Source organism: Laccaria bicolor, genomic scaffold, assembly GCF_000143565.1.
Source record: "Laccaria bicolor S238N-H82 LACBIscaffold_18 genomic scaffold, whole genome shotgun sequence".
Taxonomy (NCBI): Eukaryota; Fungi; Basidiomycota; class Agaricomycetes; order Agaricales; family Hydnangiaceae; genus Laccaria; species Laccaria bicolor.
In genome coordinates, this window is record NW_001889889.1 from 2707 (window position 1) to 27978 (window position 25272).

At 49.0% G+C, this 25272-nt stretch overlaps 5 protein-coding genes across 5 annotated transcripts; 3 read left to right on the forward strand and 2 right to left on the reverse strand.

The window, feature by feature from the left end:
- Positions 1–2435: 2435 nt before the first annotated feature.
- LACBIDRAFT_299915 (uncharacterized protein) lies at positions 2436–3893 on the reverse strand (the record flags this gene model as incomplete). Its single annotated transcript, XM_001882824.1, has 1 exon — positions 2436–3893. One exon carries the CDS (start codon positions 3891–3893, stop codon positions 2436–2438), a length of 1458 nt encoding a protein of 485 aa, XP_001882859.1.
- Positions 3894–4286: 393 nt separating this feature from the next.
- On the reverse strand, positions 4287–7194 carry LACBIDRAFT_299916 (uncharacterized protein; the record flags this gene model as incomplete). The annotated part of the gene is made up of 13 exons (XM_001882825.1): positions 4287–4993; positions 5045–5056; positions 5106–5189; positions 5240–5365; positions 5414–5445; positions 5498–5589; positions 5643–5747; positions 5793–5838; positions 5887–5985; positions 6034–6510; positions 6626–6670; positions 6724–6893; positions 6958–7194. 13 exons carry the CDS (start codon positions 7192–7194, stop codon positions 4287–4289), a joined length of 2232 nt encoding a protein of 743 aa, XP_001882860.1.
- A 5094-nt stretch (positions 7195–12288) lies between these two features.
- Positions 12289–20133, forward strand: LACBIDRAFT_328672 (uncharacterized protein; the record flags this gene model as incomplete). Its single annotated transcript, XM_001882705.1, has 17 exons — positions 12289–12342; positions 12424–12440; positions 12490–12702; positions 12862–13037; positions 13113–13292; positions 13344–13362; positions 13452–13807; positions 14407–14643; positions 14700–14728; positions 14780–14833; positions 14872–17963; positions 18016–18221; positions 18257–18677; positions 18724–19165; positions 19474–19682; positions 19732–19805; positions 19853–20133. The coding sequence occupies 17 exons, from the start codon at positions 12289–12291 to the stop codon at positions 20131–20133; spliced, it is 6060 nt and encodes a 2019-aa protein (XP_001882740.1).
- Positions 20134–21315: 1182 nt separating this feature from the next.
- On the forward strand, positions 21316–23258 carry LACBIDRAFT_299921 (uncharacterized protein; the record flags this gene model as incomplete). Its single annotated transcript, XM_001882706.1, has 18 exons — positions 21316–21353; positions 21404–21452; positions 21502–21516; positions 21570–21598; positions 21646–21679; positions 21724–21838; positions 21888–21899; positions 21955–22128; positions 22190–22332; positions 22390–22447; positions 22503–22527; positions 22582–22619; positions 22673–22680; positions 22738–22748; positions 22804–22939; positions 22987–23007; positions 23064–23162; positions 23214–23258. The coding sequence occupies 18 exons, from the start codon at positions 21316–21318 to the stop codon at positions 23256–23258; spliced, it is 1050 nt and encodes a 349-aa protein (XP_001882741.1).
- Positions 23259–23757: 499 nt separating this feature from the next.
- On the forward strand, positions 23758–24878 carry LACBIDRAFT_190969 (uncharacterized protein; the record flags this gene model as incomplete). Its single annotated transcript, XM_001882707.1, has 6 exons — positions 23758–24027; positions 24082–24178; positions 24230–24292; positions 24347–24488; positions 24599–24737; positions 24806–24878. 6 exons carry the CDS (start codon positions 23758–23760, stop codon positions 24824–24826), a joined length of 732 nt encoding a protein of 243 aa, XP_001882742.1. The 3' UTR covers positions 24827–24878.
- Between the last annotated feature and the right edge of the window lie 394 nt (positions 24879–25272).

A 25272-nucleotide genomic window follows, 5' to 3' on the forward strand; every position in this document is an offset into this window, starting at 1 on the left:
AACGGGACCGCCAAACAAGCTCAAATTTGGCATGGGACATCCTATTGCATATATATTCCATTCTAGATACTCAACTTTCAATTCTGAGAGATCATATAAACTAACCCATACTTTACAGATACTACTAATTATAAAAGCAAGCATATGTGGTCCGTAATTGTCTGTCGCACCATAATCCTGATCATCCCATCGTCGACTAATCAAATAGAACGGGCCTCACACCCGGCACCCCCGCCTCGCCCAACTTGAACCCATGCTTCTTCTCCGCCTCCGCCCTAGCCGCAGCAAACACAGACGGCACGGGGATCCCGCAGCAGTCACCCCAACCAACGTCCTTCTGGCCTGCCCCTCCAAGGTCGTCGTGTGCGTGCACGTGGTCCCCATGTACTGTCGGTGATATCACGGGTTTTGTGGACGTGGATGAAAGAGATGTAGCAGGCGGAGGCGGAGGCGGTAGAGGCCCGTCGTAAGGGAGGAACGAGCCGAAGAGGAAGTGTTGTATTACTGGGAGCTTGTTGAGGACTCGGCAAGGTACATCTTGAGCATTCCTGAGTTGACTTTATCCCATGTTTTTACCTGCGAAACAAGGAGGAAATGACCAAAAGAAAAGAGGTGAAAGGAGAGGAAGCTTACGGCTGATATGTCGTTGAGCATGGGGGAATGCCATCGGAGGGAGGCTGTCTTTATCTGTGTGAGTGAGAATGCGTCAACGTCAACAGCGAACAATGACGAGGGGGGAAAGACGCACCGAATTGATGAAAGCGATACAAGCGAAATACATGTAGTCTTTTGAGTATTCCTCGACTATCTCAGGGTCATGTATCGCCTTGGGACGGATGTACTTATGCCCTGATGTGCCACGGATCAGCTTTGGGGTTCGGAAGAGTGCGATGACGTTGCCCACCTCGTAGTTGAGCGGAACCGAAGAGAAATGGGAGAAAATGGTAGTCGTCCAGCCCCCAGACGCCATGCGATCCGGCCGGTTCTAGCCAGTAGGTCGATTGGAGTATCCGCATGATGTTTATGTATCTGCTAACGGGTCAGTCTGGTTGGGACTGAAAGATGATAAAGGTGAGTTACCGCCAGAATAAACGAATAACGATTGCTTTATGGTCCGTTTCTTGTAATACCTGTAGCCGTTCTAGACATAAGCTAAGTATACGACACGTTGAGCGATCAAAAAGAGGGAAGAAATCCGAACTTACAGCCAGCAGAGGAAATTGAGCTCCATCCCACTCCCGTAATCGATGCGCGTGCGATTGCCCCATGCCTCGCTGAAATAGACCGACAATTCCTCGATAGCTTCACTTGGCAAGCCAGGGAGAGATGCGTGTAACTCCGGTGAAATCTATGAACGATGGTTAGCAATTACTTCAATCCAACTCCAGGATACACAAACGCACCTCGGAGACACAATCATAAAATGTCCGAAAAGCCGGATTCCCAAATCTCGACGCGGAGTTCTCCACGGGAGGCGTATCCCTCGCCACTCGCTCAACACTGTCCAAAAGGACGAGAACAGCAGCTGCACCAGTAGACAACGAACATTCGCTGGTGAGCCTGACGCCGACGACTGCGTCGTTGAGGACCTCGATATATGAGACGAGTTCTTGATGTGTCTTCGAGGTTTGAAATAATTCGAGCTGTTCCTTCGTTAGAATCGCTTTGCGCGGGACTTGGAATGCCATTTATCAGAAGTTCGAGTTGTGGAGATCTGATGCTCAGAAGTTAGAACCCTAACCCTAACTTTCAAGTTTCAACTCCTTCATCCCTTTGTGGAAGTGCCAAATGACGCATTCATGGCACTTCGCTTTTTCGGTTTTCTTCACGTGTTTTGAATTTTATTATTTTTTTTAGACCAAGAAGTCTTTTCTTTTATTTTTTAGGGACATTAAGAGTATTTTCACAGTTCATTCCAACGTACACACAAGCGCGTTGATGAGAAAACTTCACGTTGAAGGAGCTTGGTCCGGGGTTTCGTTTTCGTACGCTTTTTTTTTTTTGTGTTTTTTTTTTTTTGTTAAATGTTCTTTACTTACGACAAATCCTTGTGAGCTACCAAGGCCTTACTTGAAGACTGGATGGTAGGGTTGAGAAACCAACGGCTGGGATGCTCGCGTTGAGGGTGGCAACGCGCACGTAAATAAGCATCTCCCAGCGTTGAGCAACTCCCTGAGCAATCCCCAGTCCAAGGGTTCCGCCGAGGCATCTATTTACATTATCTTCTCACTGGCGCCCCCTATGTTCGAATAATGTAAATAGGCGGCCATATCTTTGTAAGTTTGTCAAAAAAAGTGACTAATTACGATAGGGCTTTGAGTCAGAGTCATTATGCATTAACGTCCTACTATACATCAGCCGCACTATCGTGGACCTGTGATGGACATCAGAGTAGTTTCAATTATGATAGGGAATGCAAACTTCACTTACATATATTATGAATGAAATGAAAAGTCTCTCACTTTTGACTTGAACCATCGAACGTCTACCGCTGAGAAATCAACGCAGCGGGAGATGGACAGGGAGGCGATAGGCGCCATTTGATCAAAGTCGTCGTAGCTTGGATCCTTTCCGTATCCACGCGCTGACGCTTCAACGATTCGGCTCTTTACCAAGCGCTTCAGCCCCTGAACAGAAATCTCGGGGCTATTAAAAATACTGAGATCTTGCAAATTTTCAAGGCCCCACTCGCCCGAGTAAGGGTCTGGCATTGAAAGACGCTCCAAAACAGCGTCGTTGAGGCCTCCGCAAGATATGAAATTGACGCAGCGGCTAGAGAGTGTGGGGACGACAGACAGTAACTGTTCGGTGTCGTTGATATCTTGCACGTCGAGGTAGTATGAATGGCAAATGCCGTAATCTGTGAGCTCACAGGCTCGGATTGTTTGTGACTCCAGGGTCGGCGAATTGCTTGTGAAGTGGCCGAATTCTTCAAATGTCTCCTTTTTCAGACCCTCGAGATGGAGGCTACTGAAGTCGAGTCGAAAATCCCAATCGTTAGGTATATTCCCATCCAGTGGAAGGGTAGGGAGGTCGACATGGTACAATTCGAGGCTGATCATGCTGCCTTTGAACCTTCCCAGAACAGAGAGAAAGTTGAAAAAGGTGAGATCAGGGACGTCGATGGAAGACAAGTGGGAGATTTTGTACATCGCCAGCCTCTTCGTCTCTATTCCACTAAGCCAGCTTGGATTTTCGTAGGCGTCGGCGAATGCGGATCCTGTCAAGGCAATGCGCTCAAGGTTGGGGAAGAGAGGGGGTGCTTTCACTTCGATCTCTCCGACTTCTTTTGGCTTGGAATCATGTATCTTGCATTCTATCAATAGCTCCGTCAAAAACGGGCAGACTCCGCTGAAGTTGCGACGGATGGAGGGGATAGACGAGTTGTGCATAACGTTAAACGTCAACCGCTCGCACCGATCGAGATGTGGGGATAACGCCTCAACCACGGCCTGTACCCGAGCTCTCTCCATAAAATCCTCACCAATACCGTCCTGTCGGTTGATGATGTGAGCCCAAAAAACCTGGTCGCGCGAAGCGGAAAGCTGGGCACGCAAATCTGTGGTAGAAGTAGGCTGGGAATCCACAAATATAACGAGGCGCGTCCAAAATTCGGGGACGAGGAGCATGAGGTCGTACCATTGCTTGCAAACGGATGTGAGCGCGTAGGGGAAGACAGAAAGAGATGTCAAATGGTCGTGATCGTTCCATTCTGTGAGGGTTCCCTCGTTCGAGTCAAGCTCGCAGTCGCAAGGGCCCTCGCACAAGGTGTGTGGATCGAATATCGTCACACACCGCCTTGTTGTGATGTAGACGGCCTTGAAGATGATCAGGAGTAACTCCGCTGGTAGTGACGCGATTGTTGGCGTGTAACCGCCTCCTGCGGGCAACATCCGAGTTTCTGGGCAGACTTTTAAAGGTTGGTGGTCAGTTATTGGGAGATTCTAAGGTGCACTTGGTACTGACAACGATTTTGACGCGTCTTGGAGTGGGTGAACAAGCTAGTCGTCCACGGTAAAATTTCTTGAAATTTTCCTTGTTGCTCTGCACACGTGACCTAAAAGCGTTGATAAGTATCGTCTTGGTATCGTCATGTAGCAGCAGTCATGGTAGAGATACGATACCTGTGTACTGCGTTACGGAATCGTTCTCTCTTCTCCGGTGTCGTGAGATGCCCCAGATGTCTGATGGCAGTAAAATTCACTTTCGGCATTTCTGACGGAACATCTCAACCCCTGCCACTTTTGTCTATCTAGGTTCATACAACTTGAGAACACACCGCCCCTCTACGCAACCAAAGACAACCACTCCCTCTTCAACGCAATCTCGTCTCTCAACATCGCAATCCTACTATCCAACCTCGACGACAAATCCACGGTATTCGGCGAAAGGGTCAACGCCACGTCCAACTTCGCACTAGCGTTCTTGAGCGCAATTTCCCACTCCTCCCGCCTTCCAACAGCCATCCCCTCCCCCTCCACACGGGGCAACGATGTCGTGGACGAAGCGACCGAAGAGGATGGAGAATAACCCACACTCTCTGCTCTATCCCTCGCCTCAACCTCTTTCAGATCGAGAACAGCAAGCTCGAACACTGCTACGCCTCCTACCCAGGTATTGATCTTGATGTGGGCATGTCTCGAATGCGCGTCTTCCAGGAACGCACGAGCAGGGACGAAGTATCCGGCTGTGCGATGATTGATGCCCAGGAGGAGGGAGCGCACTGCGAGTTCGTCGTGGGTGTCCAAGTCATAATGGAAGTGCGGATCCGGATTAGACAGGGGTGAGATGGGTGTGCTGGGTTTTGATTTAAGCGAGAACTTTGACTTGTGTGACTTGATGGACGAAGGTGAGGTGGGAGATGGTGGGGCACTCATGGTAGTGGGAGGCGTGATGAGTGGGGAAGGGATGGATACGGGAGGTGAAAGCGACGCCCATTCCATGATGTGCGTTTCGGCGATGGTGGCTGAGATTCGGGTGTGCGTGTTCCAAACTACGGTGTTGAATTAGTTTTACACTTTCCGCGACAGAAACAGAACTGTACAAATGGCAATTTCTGTTCGTCATGATCAGTGATGTGCAATAATGTAGGGAGTAGGACGTACCCTCAGCTGGATTGATTTTCATCGCTTCCGCAAATTTCTCCACGTCCCCGCCCCTTCTGACTTGCTTCTCCTTGTAAAAGGCAACTTTAAACATGACCATCAGCTGGTAATAAAATCACAAGCAGAGTACTTACGCTTTTTCTTGATATACACCTCGGTCGGCAAATCCTTTCCGCTTATTTTCTTCTTATCGATCAAGTCCGGGATTTTGTCAAACATAGCCTGGGCTTTCTCGATGTTTCCGAGGAAGACATGACAGCCTACAACAGTTCAGCACCTGGAGATGGTGAGATTGGTCATGAACGAACCTGCAGCAATGAAATAATACGTTCCATGACTCCTACCCTCGCAAAAGTAAGGAGGAGCCGAAGAGAGGGGGGAAAACAACGAACCAGCTGTTCAGCTCTGTAATTTTGATGAATGTATCCGCTGCTTCTTGGTATCTTCTTTGGCTGAGAAGGACCCAGGCCAATTCGAATACAAGCTAACACGCGTCAGCACCTGCAAGGCAGAAGATGAAAAAAAGTGATTACTCACAACCATATCCGCTTGCACGAAATGATGTGGCCTCTCTGGCCTCATTGCTTTTTGAAGAATGTCGATCGCGCCCTCCGCATCGTTTGACATACGCAAGATCTTTGCCTGTCGATGTATTAATTAAGTGTAACAATGAGTGAGACGACAAACGCGATTGAGGATCCACAGAGCTCCGTCGGGATAGCGTGATTCGACACTATTCAAGATCATGACCAGGCTTGAGCGATACGAAGAGAATACTCACTCGTCGACGATAGCTTTGTACTCCTTCAGGATTCTCGCCTCGTCCGCTTGATACCCTGATAGAAGAAGCACCCCGCCATGATACGTCATAAGGACCAGCCTAAGCAAGCGTCAGAATATACGCGAAAGACATGGAGAAGTTTCGCACCCCGCAAACACACCATGAACATCCTTTTTCGACGCCGCGACCGACAATGCGCGCAACGCCAACTTTCGATCGTGCTTGAACCCAAGAAAGCCGACGAGTCCTTGGACCTTTTTTGGAAGAAGCGAAAAGACGAGGTTGAACAACCCAAAACCGAACGCCGTGCCTGCCACGATGAGTTCTTCAACCGGACCGTCAGGAATGGTGGGAAGCTCTGGGTGGTGATGGTGATGGTGAACGGCGATGTTGGGTGTGGAGGCTACGTTCGTCGAGCCAGTCCACCTGCCGAAGAGGCTTGGAACGGCTGCGGGAAGGGTGGCGTAGGAGGAAGAGGAGACTTCTACGACGGATGAGGTGATGTGTGGGATGGGATGAAGGTGAGATATGGCCGTTGCTTGGGTAATGGTTTTGGTGAGGGTGAGGGAGAAGGGGAGCTGTGATTCGTCGTGTAATCCGTTGGGGAAAACGGTTTTGTATAATCTACAAGGAACGTTAGACGGGTCCAGTTTGCAAATTTAGAACTCGCTTTGAAAATTTGGAATGGGCACTTCAAAGAGTCAGACAGTAGATTGACGGAAGAAGAACTTGGATATACCTGTTCAAGGAATACATGCATTGGAGGTAGCCCATGTACGATTCACTTGCGACTTCGTTCGGGCGGGTAGAGATTTCAAAACAGTTCCCTTCACGCACCTCAAAGCATGGGTCATCCCCAACAACACAACCGCATCCGCATTAAGAATCTCCCACTCCAATCCCTGAGGGAACCGCGTGTTGTACTTTTTCTTTGGTGCCTTCATCTGCTTCCGCGTGCCAGCTTCAGACAAGGCCAGCATGCGAGATGCTTCTGCCATCAGGCCCGACTATTGTATATATGGAATAGATCACGTTCAGACCATCAAACACCTCGCATAAACTCCCGCTCACCTCCATACCCAAAGCAGCCTCAAGAAACGCGCATACGCCCTGGCCAAGGATGTGAAACGGGTCCTCCTTTCCCGCAAAGTGCTGTCGGGCACCGACGATGTTGTTTGAGAAGAGTAAGTCAAAGCCTTTGGTGGCCGACTCAAGGAGCTCAGCGTTTGGGTGGACGAGGTGCTCGGACATGGCTGTGGTCGTCGTCGTCGGTGTTGAGGACGAATCGGAACGGACACCTGACATCATTTCCGGTCCGATGATGACTCAGCAAACTTTCACCAGTCGGAGTAGGTCGACCAAAGGTCGACGTCAATCTATTTCTCGCATTTACTTCACAAGCAACTCACCTTATTTATGTCGAAGTTCACAGTCCCCATTCCACAAGCAACACGGATGCGTACCTAACCCCACGATGACAAGCGATGTTCAGTAATTTGTTACTGGAACAACTTTAACGCAATGATCGTGGATTGAGACGCGATGATACGTTGAGGGTCATAGGCAATTTACCCCGATCTAACAACACGACGGACCTTCCTAGGTCAGCCTCTGATTTTAATGTTACCTTTGGGGAGGCCCTCGCATTCTATCAAATTAAGACCATGGCTTCCTCGCATGATCCTGAGGACTGTGTGACTCTGACATGACTGCTTCGACTTTTCACTGTCCTACCCACGACTTAACCAGACTTTTCGTTTTTACTGAGGGGGACTGTGGGAGGTCCCATACGAGTTCTGTCACCCTAAATACTGGTACATTTACTTATTTGAACAAGGGAATCACATTTCAGATTATCCAATATGCTCCATGCTCGCCTTCTCCAGCTCAATGCCATCGTGACGGTTGAACCCGATTACGTGCCTTGGAACAGAAGTCAAAATTTTGTCCCCTATATTATCTTTGTCGAATGATCTTCTGAAACTGTTTGATCCCTCGAAGCTCGACCCATGTCTCCTGTAGAAACGTAAATGAATGAATAGAGAAAGCAATCGATTTAGGCGTACTCTGGCCCGACAACAGTAATAAAAACAACGAAGGCGGCGACGATACCGATAAATAACCCTTGTACCTGCAATGCCGCAGGCCTAAATAAATAGAGCACAAGGTTCGTCACGGAAAAGCTCGTACCTTGGCATAATCCGGCACGATTGTCGTTTGACCATCCTTTACGACGGTAGTTTTCCAGCGTTGGCCCCCAACTACCACGATAATTATGTCATTCGGAACCCGAATGTAACAACATACCAGTTTCAATTTGAGCCGAGGCGGCGGAGATCATCTATTGACACAAGTCATTTGAGATAAACAGTCTCCCGAGATGTATAAAACTCACGCTTCCAAACTGATATGCGACTCCAGAGAAGGTTACGCGAAAGGCGGGCGGTGACATCTCTGCGAGCTGAATAGGGATCTACGATACTCTGAAACTAATGCAACGTCGACAGATGTTTCAAACTCACTACACCCCATGCACCCTGAATCCCGAATTGAACGCAGAAAGCGCCAGCTGAAAGCTTCGCAAAAGTGTGTGGCAAAATCCAGAGAGGGGTGAATGCTGAGTCGATGAGTAAAGTGAGATCTCGCTCGAAACGAGACACCCGAACAAATCACCTCCGGCAAGTAAGACCATCAGACTGTGCTAACTCAAGTTCAGTAACGGGTAGGTAACTTGGTGCTTACATCATCGTTAAGCGACGGCCGATTCGCTGACTGAGTATTCCTGCGGTTATACCGCCCCTGTGGACATATTGGTTCCTCTAGGCTTCGATTCTATGTCTTGTTACACGCACGAAATAGAACCCTGAACATGCGGGAAGTCAGCCCGCCTGAGTACATACAGTTCGTGAAGTGTAGCCGTGATACCAACCAAGTTTCCAATGATAGTAGCAATGGTCGCATCACGGGCTGTGAAGCCCTTTGTTATCTCAAGGTAAGTCGGATACAAGTCCTGTGTAGCGGAACAACGGACAGGTCAAATTAGACGCGCCAGGAAGACAGGAACACGCACTTGAGAACCATGAGCAAGAGAGTTCAACCCTGCAACAGAATACGGCGGTTAAGCGTAAGTTTGCGACACTAGTGAAAGATGGACGAATACCCGTCATAAGTAAAATGGCGTATATACATAATGCCCAGTGTTCTACGAGCATCTTCCTCATGTCCTTGATGAACTTCTTCGTCTTTGTCGATGTGCCAGGCATGGTGCCAACATAACGCTTGATTGCCCTTGTTCGCAAAACCCACTCGCTCTCGGGGAGAAGGGCGCGAAGGCAGGCGGTGATGAATGATATGCCTGAAACCGTCCAAAACAGGACTCTCCATCCCTCCTTGGCTTCTGGCACGAAGAATAAATTGATTAAAGCAGCGATGAGATATCCGCATGCGTAGCCTTGTTGTAATACACCGCTGGCCACACCACGAGCGTCAATGGGGAGACTTTCGAGCGCCGTTGATACTGCTAATCCCCAAGTCCCGCCCATTCCGATACCAAATAAGCACCGGAGTATGAGGAATTGCTTATATGTTTGAGCAAAACCCACGCCAAATTCAAGGCAAGAGATGAGAAGGAGGTTGCAAACGAGGGGCCATTTCCTTCCATAGCGATCTGAAAGAATGCCGAATACGATCTAGAAAATCGTCAAGATTGACGATGAAGAAGGGATTAAACTTACTGAGCCCAACGATCGGAATAAAAGTGTGAGTGTAATCGCGGCCGTCTAAGAGAGGAACGTTGTCGTCAGTATTCGGAGATTGTGCAAAACAACGCACAATTCCACGAGTAGACCTGTTAAATTGAGTTTTAAGTTGATTCATGCATAGAGACACAGAGAAAAAGTCGACGGCATTGGATGTCCACGCAAGCCATCTAACGGGGAAAATGAGCCCCTGTGATGAAGAGAGCGAAGGGATGTACCCAACGAATAACTGAGCCCACTGAACAAACTTCAAGTCACCTAGAACAGTGGCAAAACTCGATTGTTGTCTCTGCTCTCTGTGGGGAAGTAGATTTCGTAAAAAGTACGGGGCCATGGCTGATCGTCGTCAAGAGGGAACTTAAACTTTTGTGCACTGTCTTACGTATCGACAGTAAATTTCTGTCCCTTAGATCGGAGAAATGCGTGTGTCCCGAATCCCACCTTATCTACTCCAACGGGGCTTGGCATGGAAGGCAGGAACCCCGCAAGCACCGCAGTGCTATTGTGGCCGGGTATTCTTCTTGTACCTGGAGGTTTTTTGCGTAGTCTATTTGATGCCCGCGGTGTTCTGTGTAATTTGAGAGGATGTATCCGAAAATAAACTGTATCACCTGGGTGTCTGAGGAGCCACAGGATTGCAATTCTCCGCCACGGAGAAAGGAGTCATTTGAGAAAGAGAGATAGCGAAAGCTTCTCTGTTTGATATTCGTTGACCTTTCAAGCTTGAAGCATCCTGTCAGGCGATAGAGAACCAATCGGAAAGAACTTTCGTTGAGATTTGTGTGCGATATAACTCGACTGAAGTTTAACCATTAACATCTTACCATTTCAAGCCCATCTGGTAATCTGGACATGAGATTGGGGTACAAGGCAAAAGAGTTACTTCGCCACCGAAGGAGGTTTAGGTAGCGCCTGGGACGTGGAAGTGGTGAAAATCAGATGGATTTCATATGTAGGGAGAAGTACGAACGAACGCGCAACGAATGCAAGAGTAACACATACGATCTCCACCAAAGCATCACCCACCTGACTAGGTGCCGATTTCGGCATTCGCTCCAAAAATTGCAAGGCGAAAGCCTTGCAAAAGGAATCCGGAAGTTCAACGTTTCAAAGATATATATCGCGAATCCTACTCACCTATCTCTCCCATACCGTGGCCTCGCCGTTTCCCCTGCACAAACATCTTGTCTTTAACGTCTCAATGGAACTCAGCAATGCTCGGCGTGGTCCTAATCGCCGTTCGCCGCTCATGGGTGCTCGCCTGTTGAACTATGCCACGTCATCCACGATCCCGATCGATATCACGTTCTGATGATTAAAAACGCAGCTACGCACCAGCTGTCGTAGTTTTTCTGATGTGCGCGTTCTTCAATCAGATATTAAGATACGCGGTGTTGAAAATGTATGCTGGCGTTTACTAACCTTTTCCCTCGGTCCACTGGCAGTTTAACGACTGATTTGCCCCCCACGCGCGCCATCTCCACCCGCTCTGCCTCGCCGCCATGGTGACCGCGCACTAGCCTGGTACCAGAGTAAGTATGGTGAGCTGAGGATACCTCGTCGATGACACATATGCGGTACGAAACCTGCCAGGTCACAGTAAGCCATCTCGGAATTCTGTAATTGGGAGAAAACTCGCTTTACAATACTTTGCAGCCTCCGTTCCACAACACGTACGGTGGAGGAAATCATGGAGATGTCCCGGGCAGCCGATAACCCGTTCGCGTTAGAGATTGGTGATTTTAGATGCGGGAAACGGGGAGTCATTCGGCGCGTGGGTCAGACATTGTCAGTTCAAAATTTGCACTGTAGGGCATTGGTAAGTTTCTTGAAAGAGTTGTCGTCAAAGTCAAAGCGCGTTCAGTAAAATAAACGTGTACAAATAGTACACTTTCTTTTTGTCTTATCCCCCTGACGACAGATGTCTCCAAAAATCTGTCCTGCCCGAGATCCAAGCGAATCCGAGTCGGTAGGAACTTTTTATTATTCCATTTCCGTCAACAAATCTTTATGATTAACGAGCCCGATGTCTACACCCCAACTACACCCTTCAAGTTTGGGGTACAGGACTTACATTTGGGACATAACGACTTACGTAGAGACGTTTTTGGTACGTTTTTCTCTTCTCTCAACCTTCCCTAATTTCACGTAATCTTGTTAGTTTAGGAATGGTCTCACAACATGACAGTTGTCACAAAGTCTTAATTTGCCGCAGCGCTTTTTCCAATCGGGCGGCTATGGTGCGTTGTACAATCGTAAATCACGTCCGCTTTTCCGCTTCAGATAGCGCTATACTTATATACAGAATGGGGACGAACATGAATATTTCTGAAACGATTGCCTTGGGCATTAATAACGCTTTCCACAACAAGATTACGATCACCATGTACATTTCACATCCGAAGTTTATATTTTATATGGCTGACTCCCTGCTGTTTTGCAGATATAGGCTTATGATAGCTGCTCCGCAGCTGATTCAGCCCTGGCGACCTTGCTTAACGTCGTTGATCACCCGAATATTAAGTACTAGTCAGCTCTCGCCCCTAAATCTGGTGTCATGTGCTTGGTCACGGTAGTGGTCTCAAAACCAAACAAGTTACAGCTGAAGCAATCTCAAACATTCCCTATTGAACTCACTCCCATCATGCACGTCGAGAAAGTGGATTTTCCAACTTTCCTTAGATGCTCGCTGAGGAAGGTTTGTGCTCGCGAAGGACCCGAAATTCTGGAGCGATGTCTTGACGCTGTGTTACCAATTTGTAACTCACCTGAGACGAAGGCATTCATGGAGGACTGGTAAGCGGGCAGATATTTTACTGTTATCTCGAATCTAAGCATTGTACAGCTGCAACCAGACTTCCGAGGTGGACCGCTACGAATCGAAAATCAACGCGTTCAACCACATGCTCAGGACCGTTCAGCCATCTGGCTGTGAATTCAAAGCACCCACCGACGTCATGTTCCACTGCAATGACCCAGAACTCGTGAACATGGACATCGTCTTGGCTAGAAAACATGCCATCGTTGCATCACAGAATGGACTGCCCTTAGATCCGACGTAAGCCCCTTTCCAACCTTTTCACCGGTCCATTATAAATCTTGCTGTAGAAGCCAAGTGCTACAAGGAAAAGCTAGAGCCCCCTCCTGCTTCTTATTCCACATCTTTGTCTTTATACATCCCTGTGGTTAAGGACGTAAAAAACCCGATAAAGACGAGACCAATACCAGATCCTGGAGAGTCTCGACCCTCGGTAGAATATCTGGAGAATGAGTGTTTTGAAGAAGACGAAGAAATTGCTGAATGGGGCGGCTGGAAAGACGATGAAGCTGGAGAAGACGAAGAATCTGAGGAAGAAGGTAAAGAAGGGGTACATGAGGACAGCGGTCACAAAGGTAATACAACAGTAACCTCCAAATCGCTGACTGCTGACGTTTTTTAAAAATATCCGGCATCCCTTTCGAATATAGAAGGGTTCGCACCCTCAGGACTGAAACGGCGTCGGTCGGGGACGGACGAGATTCCTTCAAAAAGATTAAAACGTATAAGAGGAGCGGACATCACGCCCTTTGCTCAAACTGCGCTCTATGCTTCTGAGATGTTTAACCGTGGAGTCTATTCTCTGAATGCACATAGCATCCTGATCGCAGGTAAGCCACTTCCTTACCTGTCCAACGTTTTGTTTCATTATCTCCCACCAGATGACGTTGCGTGGATTTGGTACTTTGACCGCCAAGGCGCAATTCAGACCACAGGTATCAATTTCATACAGGATCTACCCTACCTCGCTGCCCTTCTTTTCGTATTAGCCTTTGGAACCTGATGTGGGACAAATCTCATTGCGTTGGCGTTTTGAACGACTTCGATCTCGTTCGACATCATGGGGAGTCATTTGGAGACAGACAACAAACCGGAACCATTTCATTTATGGCTCTTGACCTCCTCTCCCTTAAAGAGGTCTCATGTCGAAACGTACGCATGTATCGGCACGATGTCGAATCACTGATCTGGGGATGTGCTTATCCCTCCGAGGCGAGAACACGGACGACAGCCCTCCAAACCTGCGCGGTTACCCTTTGCTCCGACAGTGGCATCTGTTCGAACTCTGGAAGAATCCTTCAAAATCTCGGGGTATCCGAATCACATTCCTTGCCCATGCCTACAGGTATGTGGCCTCCAAGCATTTTCGCAGACTTTGGAATTTAAGGACCCAATTTGTCGAGTGGTTGAACGATCAGAAGGCAGAGAGAAGCAACGACGCTAAGCCAGTGGACGTTATAGACAACACCGGCGACACATACAGTCAGATTATGGCACTTGTGAAGGGTTATGAAGAGTCAGCTTAAAAGTTTCTTTACACTTCTTCAAATGCACATGCCCTTTGTTCCCAGATTTTCAATTTATGTACATACCTTGTTCTTGAAATTTGAAATGGAAAGTTTTTCCTAATTACTTACCCTACGTTCGCGTTGATCACAACTCCGACGTCTTCCCCTCACAGTCGTGCTATGTATACTTACTTCGTATCGTTTAAAGCATTTAGCGGAAAGACTAAATTGAGGCCAACTCACAACTTGAATACGCATACTTAGTGACGTTTTATTTGGTGAAATTTGAGAACTTCTTGGCTTGGCCACCAAATTTTATTCGACTTTGAGACGGGTGATTTCGCATCGGAAGCCATCGTGTAGATGGATCATTTTTTTTACTCGACTTTTCTCTGAAATTCGACACGAGGTGCTATTGATGGATGTTGTCCATCAGCTTCGAAAAATGATCAGACAACTCCCTTTTCCACTCACGGTCACCCAGATCTCGTCGAAACATACCCAGGTTTATCCTTATACCCCGCTAATCCTCGCTTTTCGCGTGCACAACGGCTCTCTTTTACCATATCACGGTCTAGGCGCAACCCAGGAAATCAGTGGAACATAGGGCGCCTCATCACCTTCAATACGAGGATATGGGGATGGAAGCAGCTGAGCTGGCGAGGTGGACACGGTTCGCGGCGAAGGGAGGGATAGGGAAGTGCATAGCGACGGCGGATTGCGTGGCAGAGAGTTCAGATGATCTTATGTTCCTCAAGGTGAGTGCCACTTGCTCAGTTTCGTGTAGGTTTCTCATAGCGCTTGAATAGGACGATGAAATCACTGTTCTTCTGCAATTTTCGGACCAGGAAGATGCATACCTAGTGAGTTAACTCCGCACTAAAAAGTGAATATAACTTAGATCTTTTCGGAGGGTTATTGTGAAGGTGTCGTTGGTCGATTTCAAGGGCATGACGTGTATTTCCAGTCCAAGCTCAAGAAACCCGTCATGACCAAGCGTGCATCGGTCTCTGCCTCTAGCAGCAAATCTCCTACCCCAGGATTGAAATCAATTTCCGATTCAACGCGTGATTCTGCCAGCAAATCTGACTCGGGGTCGGTAGCGCGTAGTCACAGACTTACATCGGCTTCTGCCTTGGAATCACCCGTTTCGTCGACGGGATTAAAGTCTCCTCCCGACTCCCCATCTCGACGTCACTCTCCATCAGACTCTTTCTCTGCTAGCACCCGGCAACCACCCGTTGATGACAGCAGAAATCCGCCAACAGACGACACGTTTAGAATAACTCATTCGAACACTCTCACCATTCCTGATTCGTCATCAAGTTCAGCACTGAAAACCATTGCACAATCCTCAAGTACGACGGACGAGGGAAATTCCGGCATGAGCTTCTCGTCGTCAACAGCTTCCGACTCGGGTTTAAACACCCCTGCAACCCCAATATTAGCCATTAGTTCCCCTCCCAAGAAAATCCCCGTTCCGCTGAATCTACCTGATGCCAACATTACACCGCTACGGATCACCAAGCGATCCCCTCTGTCGCCACCATCATCACCGCCGGCCAACAGACCTCTGTATCAATCTCTTTCACCCCCCTCATCTCCGCCAGCTAGCCAACTTCCGCACCAACCGTTGTCTCCCTTGTCGTCATCTGCTTTCCCGGATAGCTCCTATTCAGTGTTGCGTGAGGAATCTGACCGCGTGTCTCTGGCCTTGTCGGATGGGGAGGTGGGGATTGGGTTGTCCCTTCTTCAGGATTTGGCGAATGGGTTAAGGGAGGGCAATGGTGATGACGATGAGGACGATAAGTGGTCGAGAAGCAGTGGGAGCTCAAGCATCGAACTACGGCGACACCAACACTCGAAATCAGACAGCGAGAACGAGACAGTCGAAGGGTTGAATTACGCAAGAGACGATGACGATGAGGACTCTGACGATGATCAGGAGGCGCACAACGAAGTGGTCTCTTCATTCCCTGCGCCGCCTACCTCATTATCGCCCTCTTCACCTTCATTCTCCTCCATCTCTCCAACATCACCCACGTTCTCAAGTGTTCGGCGACCTTCGTTAGCACCCTCAGCTGCCTCTACAGGCTCATGGGAGGGTGCAGCTGATATCTACGACGATTACCGATATTCCAGGTTCTCAATAGCCAGCAAGATGTCTAGATTCTCTTCCTCGCACGGGCACCGCTCCTCTGCTGGCTTTGATGCCGTGCGACCCCCCATACCAGAATCTCGTCCCAGCATTGATTCTCGACCCAGTATCGACTCGCAACGTGGCAGGGAAACAATTGCGGATAGGAAGACGTCTGTTGACTCGCAGGCGTCCGTGTACACTCAAGGTAGCCGTTCATCGTCTCTAGCAAAGGAAATCCCCGCAAATGTCTCTTCATCCACCAACAACTCCTCACCCTCGTTGACCCCTACCCCAACTCACAATCAAAGACCTGCGCCACTCAACCTCTCACTACCCGAAAACTCCCCATTACTGCATACGAACTGGAATTCCTCCTCGCGTTCTTCAGGCGTAACGGCTACCACTGCAACGTCCTCTGCTGCACTGTACACTCCACATCCTGGGACGGTGAACGCTGGTGGTTTGGGGATAATGGGGCTCGCTATCCCTGGATCTCCTACAACAGCCGGTGGCATGGCAAGCGCTATGAGGCAGAGGATAGATGCTGAGCGTCGGTCGCCTTTGACTTCTCCCGTTACCTCATCTTTTCCGCAGGACCAGCAGCTCCCGAGTCTATGCGAAGTGAGCATGGGAGGGAGGATCGTTTTTGATGACGATGAGGAGCTTCCGTCGCAGATATTGGAGGGGGACAGTAGCGTGGTACATGACAGCCCCAGCTCGAGCCCTCAGCCGGACTTGATGCTTCAGAGCAGGTTGGCGCCGCTCATCATCGCAAATCGGACGCCGAGTCCTGCATTCGTCGAAGAAGATGGGAAGCGGAAGCACGAGCCGGTGGACGTTGAAGAGGAAGAAGAGAGTAAAGACACGTTTGACGTAAACCCCGAACCCCCTAGTCCATTAGTCCCCTCCGAGCCACCTACATCACAACCAACACCATCTCCCTCACCCGCTTCCACCCCTGCTTCTCAACCCCAAACATCTAACACTCCCTCCGCTGCTTCCCCTCCATCTCACCTCCAGCCCTCCCTTCGCGATCTACGCGAAGGCGGGATTCAAATCCCAGGCACGAATCAACGTCGCTCCCTCTTCCTCCCCCACCCAAACGCACCTAAACCACCACCTGAAGCTTCATCTTCAGGGCCAATGTTCATCGCAGCTCAACAACCTCAACAAGTCCCGCAAACTCGCGTACAGAGTACCGTAAGACCGACGTCTATTGGAGTGATCAAGATGGCTTTGTCCTCCATGCCGCGACCGGGACCTGCTGTACCTGCGTTGGGCAGGCGACAGGGGCAGGGGGGTTTGGTGATGAGGGGACCGACGATATATGGACGTACGGAGGGTGATCTCGCTAGCTCCATTGGGCCTGTGCCGATTGTATGGAGCGTGGAGCCTCCACCGCCTTCGCCTCAACCTCAGTCTCAGCCCCTACAGCAGCAACAGCAGCAGCAGTTCCTTTCGAATGGGTTAGGACAGAGGGTGATGCAGGGTATGAGGAGACCTGCAACTGCTCCTACCAATGGGCCGATGAACGCTCCAGCTGTTACGCAAGCAGGCGCATCTGGAGTTTCTATGCAGGGTATGAGGAGACCCGCGACTGCTCCTAGCAATGGGCCGATGAACGCTCCAGCTGTTGCGCAAGCTGGCGCATCTGGAGCTCCTCCTGTTTCTGGAGATGGAGGGCAAGGAGGGTCAGGGGGTGGTGGTGTGGTATCAGCTACGGATCAAAAGGCTGCTGGAGGTGTCATTCCACGAACTAATTTCTTCCCTAAAGGACCTGGGTTACGCCCGAGATCGAGGAGTTTTTCGGGATTCAACTCTCAAACTGAAGTTGCGGCCCCTGTCCAACGAAAGTATGTGTATCCAACGTTTTTCGCGTTGAATGATTCTAACTAAGTAATGTAGCTTTGCTCGTGATGACGTGTCCATAAAAGGCGGTATCAAGCCATCCACATCCTCCCCCTCTCCTGGCGGAACAACCCCTTCAACATCGCTCTCCCCAACACCTAATGACAAACCACCTATCAAGACTTCCCCCCTCCGTCCCTCCCCACTCTCCTTGCCGCGGAACACCATCACAGGGGGCGGATTGCGTCCTGGTGCAGTTCCTGGTGCGTTGAAGTCGCCTAGTAGCCCCTTGGCACAGTCCGTAATAATACCGTCTGGTCGGTCTCCATCACCCACCTTGCTGCCTTCGTCCCCGACCCATGGTGGCGCTTCTGGTTCCATCGGACGGGGGCTGGGACATCTCACGTCCAGGCCGACGTTGAACGAACCTCCCTCTCCCAAGAAAGAGAGAGAGAGAGGTGGACTGATGACGAAACCCTCCCAAAACTTTGGGCCTTCAACTTCTTCGGGAGCAGGAACATTGCCTTCACAACCACCTCCACCACCGCAAGGGCCCTCGTCTCTGAAGTCTCCACCCCAGAATCAAAGCCCATCTACTCAAATTGGTGGTACCTCCCCCGTTCCCCCATCTTCTTCATCAACCCAGGACGTGTCGGACGCAGCATCGATTCACAGCTCCCGTTCTCAAGTTATCTCACCTCCCCCTGGAAGCCTTGGCCGTCAACCATCTTTGCGAACTAAACTTTCCCTGCCCAACCTTCGCAGGCACCGGAGTCGCCAAGATAGCTTGGGCTCTCTCCATCATGCAGCAGAGCAGGAGATGTTACAAGTGCAGGATATGGAGTTCGAGCTTGTGCGGCCCAACTTTGCGCAGTTGCAGGCTGCGAGGGCAAGTGAAGACTCGAATGTTCTAGGCCGAGAGAATTCCTTGGATTTACGTCAAGATGGATTCTTGCGTGCTGATAGCCCTGCTGTCTCCGTTGGGTCTGGGCATCGGTCTCCTACTGTAGACGGGCCTTCAACGTCACCGTCCTTCACCAGCATTTCCGCGGTACCACCTCGTCCAGCAGCTGACGCCGAATCCTCCATGGACGCTCATCGTCAACGGGAATCCAAATGGATGACGCTGATGTCCGCGTCGCCTCCGGCTCAGGCACGTAAGAGCAAGAAGGTGCGGAAGCTCTTGCTAGAAGGTGTCCCATCTTCTGTGCGTTACCTTGTTTGGATACACCTTACGGATGGAAAGGCGAGATGTGTACCAGGGGTGTATTCGCAGCTTTGTTCGAGGGGAGGTGTACCTGCTTCGGGGGAGATTGAGAAGGATATGGGATCACGATTCTTCCAGGACCAACCGCATTTGCAGGGCACCCAGGGGCCGGTGTTGAGTTTGTTGCAGGCGTATTTCAATATGGTCCCTGACATTCAGTATTCGAGAGGCATGTTCCCACTTCCTGTCCTCCCTACGTCGTGAGGCTAACGCGTATCCCGCCAGGATTGACACTCATCGTTGGGCAGCTTTTACTTTTGGCGCCAGAGGAAGATGCGTTTTGGATTTTCATCTCTGTCATGGATACGCACCTAAGGCCATACTTCTCGTCGTTGACGACGCAGATGGAGGTTGATTCAGCTTTGTTCAGTCGAGCGTTAGAAAACAACGATCCTGCTGTTGGGAAGAAGATTCTCGTTGATATGGGTATGAACCCAACGTCGATATGTGCCCCTTGGTAGGCAAACGTTCCTTTGACACCCTCTTCTTTGCTGACCGTCTGACAGGTTCTCTTCTCTTTTCGTCGGAACCCTTCCACCGGAGTACCTCAACCGCGTCTGGGACCTTTTTCTATATGAAGGTACGCGACCCATCCCATCTATTCTGCCGTTCTCATGTCGTCATTAGGTGTCCCGTTCCTTATTCGTATCGGGCTTGCTCTCATCTCCTGCCTGCGTCGCCAAATACTTGAGTCGACCAACGACGAAGCCGTCCTTCACATGTTACACCACATATCACCGCTTGCTCTCCCACCAAGTCCTGACAACTTCATTGCCTCTACACTATCCGTCAAGTTGAAGGACGATGATATCAGGAAGCAGCGTGTAAAGATGGAGGCTCAGGTCAAGCGCCAAACCCAGGCCCCGCGTCTTCCTTCATCTGGATCCATCTCCCTACCTAGGTCCTAACTCGACAATTGTTTCACTTTGTTCTCTGTGTGTAAAGGGTATTTACGCTTTTTGGCGTTCATAGTTTATTTTCCCATATATATATATCTCTCTTTCGTAATTTCCCATATATATATATCTCTCTTTCGTAATTTGGACTCGCGTATGGACCATTCGTTCTCAAGGTGGTTGTACAGGTAAAATAGCAATAAATGGCGAACCGGCGCCTTTCGAATGATGCGCCAGTGTTTCTGGTGATCGTAAATATTCGTCGCACAAACCTGGTCCGATGGAAAGCTCTCACCTTGTCGTCATCATAATGGGGTGACTGGTCTCGACAATATATCACAGGCACGCGACGCCGTTTTACGTGCCCCCTTATCCTGACCTCACCATTGACCTCACCCCAAATATATTATCGACTTGATTTTTGAAGAGCTTGAATTTGTCCGAGCCACGGCCCACGAGTCGGAGTTAAGTCACCGGTTTATCTTGGAATTTTACGTCGCGCCTCTTTTTGACGCTTCTAAACCGCATGTGAACCCCATTATGTAGGTCAGTATACGGATTTTGAGTGTGGCCTTGAACAGCAGGTTGGCAGAGGGCCTTGTCAAATACGACCAAATTTTTCATTTTCAAGTTCTCACCCTCAGATTCTTTGGCCATTCTTGTACACAACGACACCGTAATCTCTGGCCATGCGGATCGAACCAGCAAGGAGCTTTGAATACCTGATACCCATGACACCAATGTGTCTGCAACGTTCATTCAACCGATTGCCGTCTCATTCATCAACGTTGACTTGTAATGAAGTGGCAGAATTTAGAAAGGCGTTTTCGGGTTGTAGGCTGAGGAGATGGATCGGTAAGCACACACTCCCTCGAATCTTTACACTTTGATCATAACGCCCTTCCTCGTCGAAGCCCAAAAGAACCTTCGATGCCGTACACAGCCATACCAGGAAATCGTTGGAAGCCGAGCCGCAGTCATCCTAAGGCTGCAAAGTGGTAAACACCACTCTTCTGCTGCATGCGTGAACCCTCCTGTAGTTTTAGTCGACATTGAGTTCCCGGGGTCACTCTCAAGAACCGAGAAAGTTCGGTGATACGTCTCGATAGCTTCCGATAAAGGCTGGCTCCTGCGTGGTCGCTGATGCGTACCCCGTCGTCCTTTTACTCAGTGCCATTTTCCTACTTTGAAAAAATGGCTGAAGTGCCCATGGCACCCAATGTGACACTCATGTTCGTCGTTTATTTTTCCGACGCTTTCACCCTAATATTATTTACGGCAGATTTGGGCCAATGCTTATCGGGGTATTCTTCAACATGATCCTCTACGGCGTAAGTAATTGTATAGCTGCGTTCTTCGTTTCAATCTAACACTTTGCAGATATTGATCGTTCAGGTTCGTTGGTCTGCGCCACATCTGCTCAACGACGTTTCTGAGATTGGGGTTAGACCTATCATTATTATTTATCGTATAAGGGGCACGTCCAGGATACATACCTCTCCTTCCTCTCTAACGTACTTCTAGGGACGTCCATTGGATAAGATGTCTCGTAAGCGAGGCATGACGGTCCTATCATGGCACTATCTAACATTTTCAACGTAGGTTCTCTACCTGTTTGTCATAGAGACCGTTAATACTGGATGCGACATGGCGATGATGTATCAAACGCTTATCAATAACTTTGGAAAGGCAGACACCACAAAGTTTTTCCCAACCTGTACGTTTTTTTAATTGAAGACCTCCATGCGCACCTCACTGTGAAGCAGTATTGGCCGCAGGTAAAGTCACTTATAATGCCGACGGAACAGTTTTGATCTTGTCTTGGCGAGGTAGAACCAATCACGATAGTGCGTCCGTCTCGCGTGGGTCGCACGATGGGAATAACGATACAGCTACAGGTTGTGATCTCGACGCCAATCCAACTCTTCTTTGCCTACCGCATCCGACTCTTGTCTAAGAGCAACTTGCTTGGGGGTATCATTGCCTTCTTCGCGACTGTCTCTCTGGGTATACATCTAAACTCTATCCTGCGTATATAAAATAATCACAGTTCTTCTTCTATGATTAGGGGGCGGAGCATGGTCGACTGTCCGTATCGTGAAGACCAAAGTATTTGCTCACAAACCCGAACTCCATTTGCCTGCGTTGGTTTGGCTCTTGTCGGCCGTTGTATCGGACGTAATGATAACGGTGGTGCTTGTCATAACGCTTGTGAGTTTAGTGTCCGTTATTGGTTGTAATATGATGCCTTAACGAGCTCAACGACAGAATAAACGGAGAACTGGCTTCATTGCTACCGACGACGCTATCGCAAAAATTATTCGAAGTGAAATCTTGTCTATACCTGCGTCAATGAATTTTCCTGACTTTGATCCTTACAGTGACTGTTCAGACAGGCCTGTTGACGTAGGTCGACACTGTTCTACGCTGTAAGCTCCCTCTTGATGGCATCGGCGGTAGCTCTCTGTTTGCGATTGGCGATGTCATTTTTTTCATGAGTAAGTTGAGCCATTTGTCTGACGTGATTCTCCCAGTGACGTTCGCCTTTCAGCTCTTCCTGTAAGTTTCTCCAATATCTACCATTCCTGACTCACATAAATTTTATTGAAATGGCAGCACACCGCCGTGTACGTTAGATAATAGCATGATATTCGGAGTCTATAGCGCTAACTCTTCATCAAGAAACTTTGTTTGGGATTTAGCATTAACGAAACTCTACTCCAATTGTTTATTATCCACACTCAACACTCGCGCCGAACTCAAAGAATCGTCGGGTCCCAGACAGCTGTCTTTGAGCGGCAACGTTGGAATGGACATGGTATGTAAATTTCCGATTATGATGTCCAACGCTCATTCGGAATCTAGCGAGAATTCAATCTTCCGACGGTATGAAAGCATCACTTGTTCGTCGTGAAGTAAAATTTGATTCAGCCGTTTTTCAGCAAGCCTCTCCGCCATTCTATGAACTCAATACACCAAAAAGTTCCGAAGGGTATCAAACTCGCACCCCAGACCTTGAATACGGCATTACAGTAACAACAGTCAGTTTCCATTTTTTGTTACTCACGGCACATGCTGACGGGAATTATCAGGTCGTTGAGACAAAGGGAGATACGAACTCGTCATGTAGCGCATAGGAGGGAGTGTATATGCACATATTTTTCATCAATTTTTTCAATTTTGGACTCACTTCTGGATTCTTATACACGGTATTCTTAGACAATTTGATTTATTTGATTCCGATTATTATTTACCACCCAGCTGACCTCAAGACTCCCCTCAACCAGGATACCTCTGTGCAGGAAGTTCCTATCGCCTTTTAATAGAAAATATTTTTGACGACTTACGTAGTACGGGGACATGTAGGCTTGCGGCCGAGTTGGTATATCAAAAAGTTTTGTAGCTCGACTCCTACCTTGGAAACCAAGCAAATTTAGATGGATAAAGGCAGCGGTGTTGATTTTTGGTACAAGATCTGCAATGGCTGGAATGTCGGAACTATGAGCGGAGACTGTATTTTCATCAAATCGCACTTACAAACCTTGTTCTCCACCATCAACACTCATTCTGACGATGGCCGACCTAGCACCAGCCCCAACGCAGCCTCTTCTGGACACCACCGCGAATGCATCCTCCATGGTCGTAGATAGCCAGCCAACTCCAGCTTTGGAAGAGGAGAAGGCTTGTGAGACGCTGTACATCCAAAACCTCAATGAGAAGATCAAGCCAGAAGTGCTGAAAGCCTCTTTACGTGGCCTCTTCAAATCGTACGGCGAGGTTCTCGACGTCGTCGCGCACAACAACCTTCGTATGCGAGGACAGGCGTTCGTATCGTTTGCATCGCCGGAAGTAGCTAAGAAAGCGATGAAGGAAGTGCAGAGGTTTCCGTTGTATTCCAAGCCTATGGTGCGTGCCCTTGATCTCTCTTGATGCGACGTGTATGCTCATGACCTCCCGTAGCAAATTTCGTTTGCGAAAACCCGTTCAGACGCTGTAGTGAAGCGCATTGATGGTGCAAATTTCGATGGGCACAAGGCGACGAGGGATGAAAACAAGAGTGCGTCGATGTGTTCATCTCCGCCAATTCTCAAGGCTGATCTCGTTGCAGAGAAGACGCGATACACCAACCCCGTTAAATCCAAATTCAGAGCCAAGAGGCTTGCTGCAGAGAGTACGTCCATTATCGCCCATACGTACCCGTAATCCTAACTTTCAAAAACTAAAGTTGACGGTGCTGCTGCCCTGCCGGCCGTCAAGCGTCCCAACGTCCAAATGCCCGACGAGTACCTCCCCCCAAACAAGATTTTGTTCTTGCAAAACCTACCGGAGAGCGTTACGAAGGAACAACTTTTGGGTTTGTTCTCCCAGTACGTTCTACCTCCTCAATCCTGTCACTTCTTCCGTTCCATTCTGAGCCCCACGGGCCTTCTTTTCTTATCATCACTCACGCTCCAAACCTAACACATCGCCCGCTCAGGTACCCCAACCTCTACGAAGTCCGTCTTATCCCGACAAAGCGCGACATTGCCTTCGTCGAGTACATGGACGAGGGCAGCGCTGGTGTCGCTAAGGATGCCCTACACAACTTCAAGCTGGATGGCGAGAACAAAATCAAGGTGCGTGGTGGCCTTCCTGCGTTTCTCGTCTGTTGTCCGCGCTGACCAATTTAAAAAAAAAAAAATAGATCACGTACGCCAGGAAGTAAGCTTCATCCTTCCCATATCGCTGTCAGCGGAGAGAGGCGTAATACATCCCAGGTAAGACTTTCCTTACCTTCCCTTCGCAAATGTACGTTGACAACGAGTTGTCCTTGCTTCACTATGTACTACGTATCTTCTGGGGCTTTCATGGAAATGTTTTTACGAACTGTATCCTCTTATTGTTCCCAAACACTGATATGTCCTTGGCTTTCGACAAATGTGATATCAGTTCAGAAAGTTCGAACGTATGGCATAATTCCTTTACTGTTACATTCTTAACCTTACGGTCCAAGCTAACTACGTCCGTCAAATTACTTTCCATGAATACCACTTCAAGTCCATAAATGCTGGGGCGATTAATCGATTCTAACTTGATAGCAAAGTGTTCCGCGTCAAGAAAAAGAAGTTCGTTAAAACGGTCGATGGTGTTGTATCATCGCTGGAAATCATT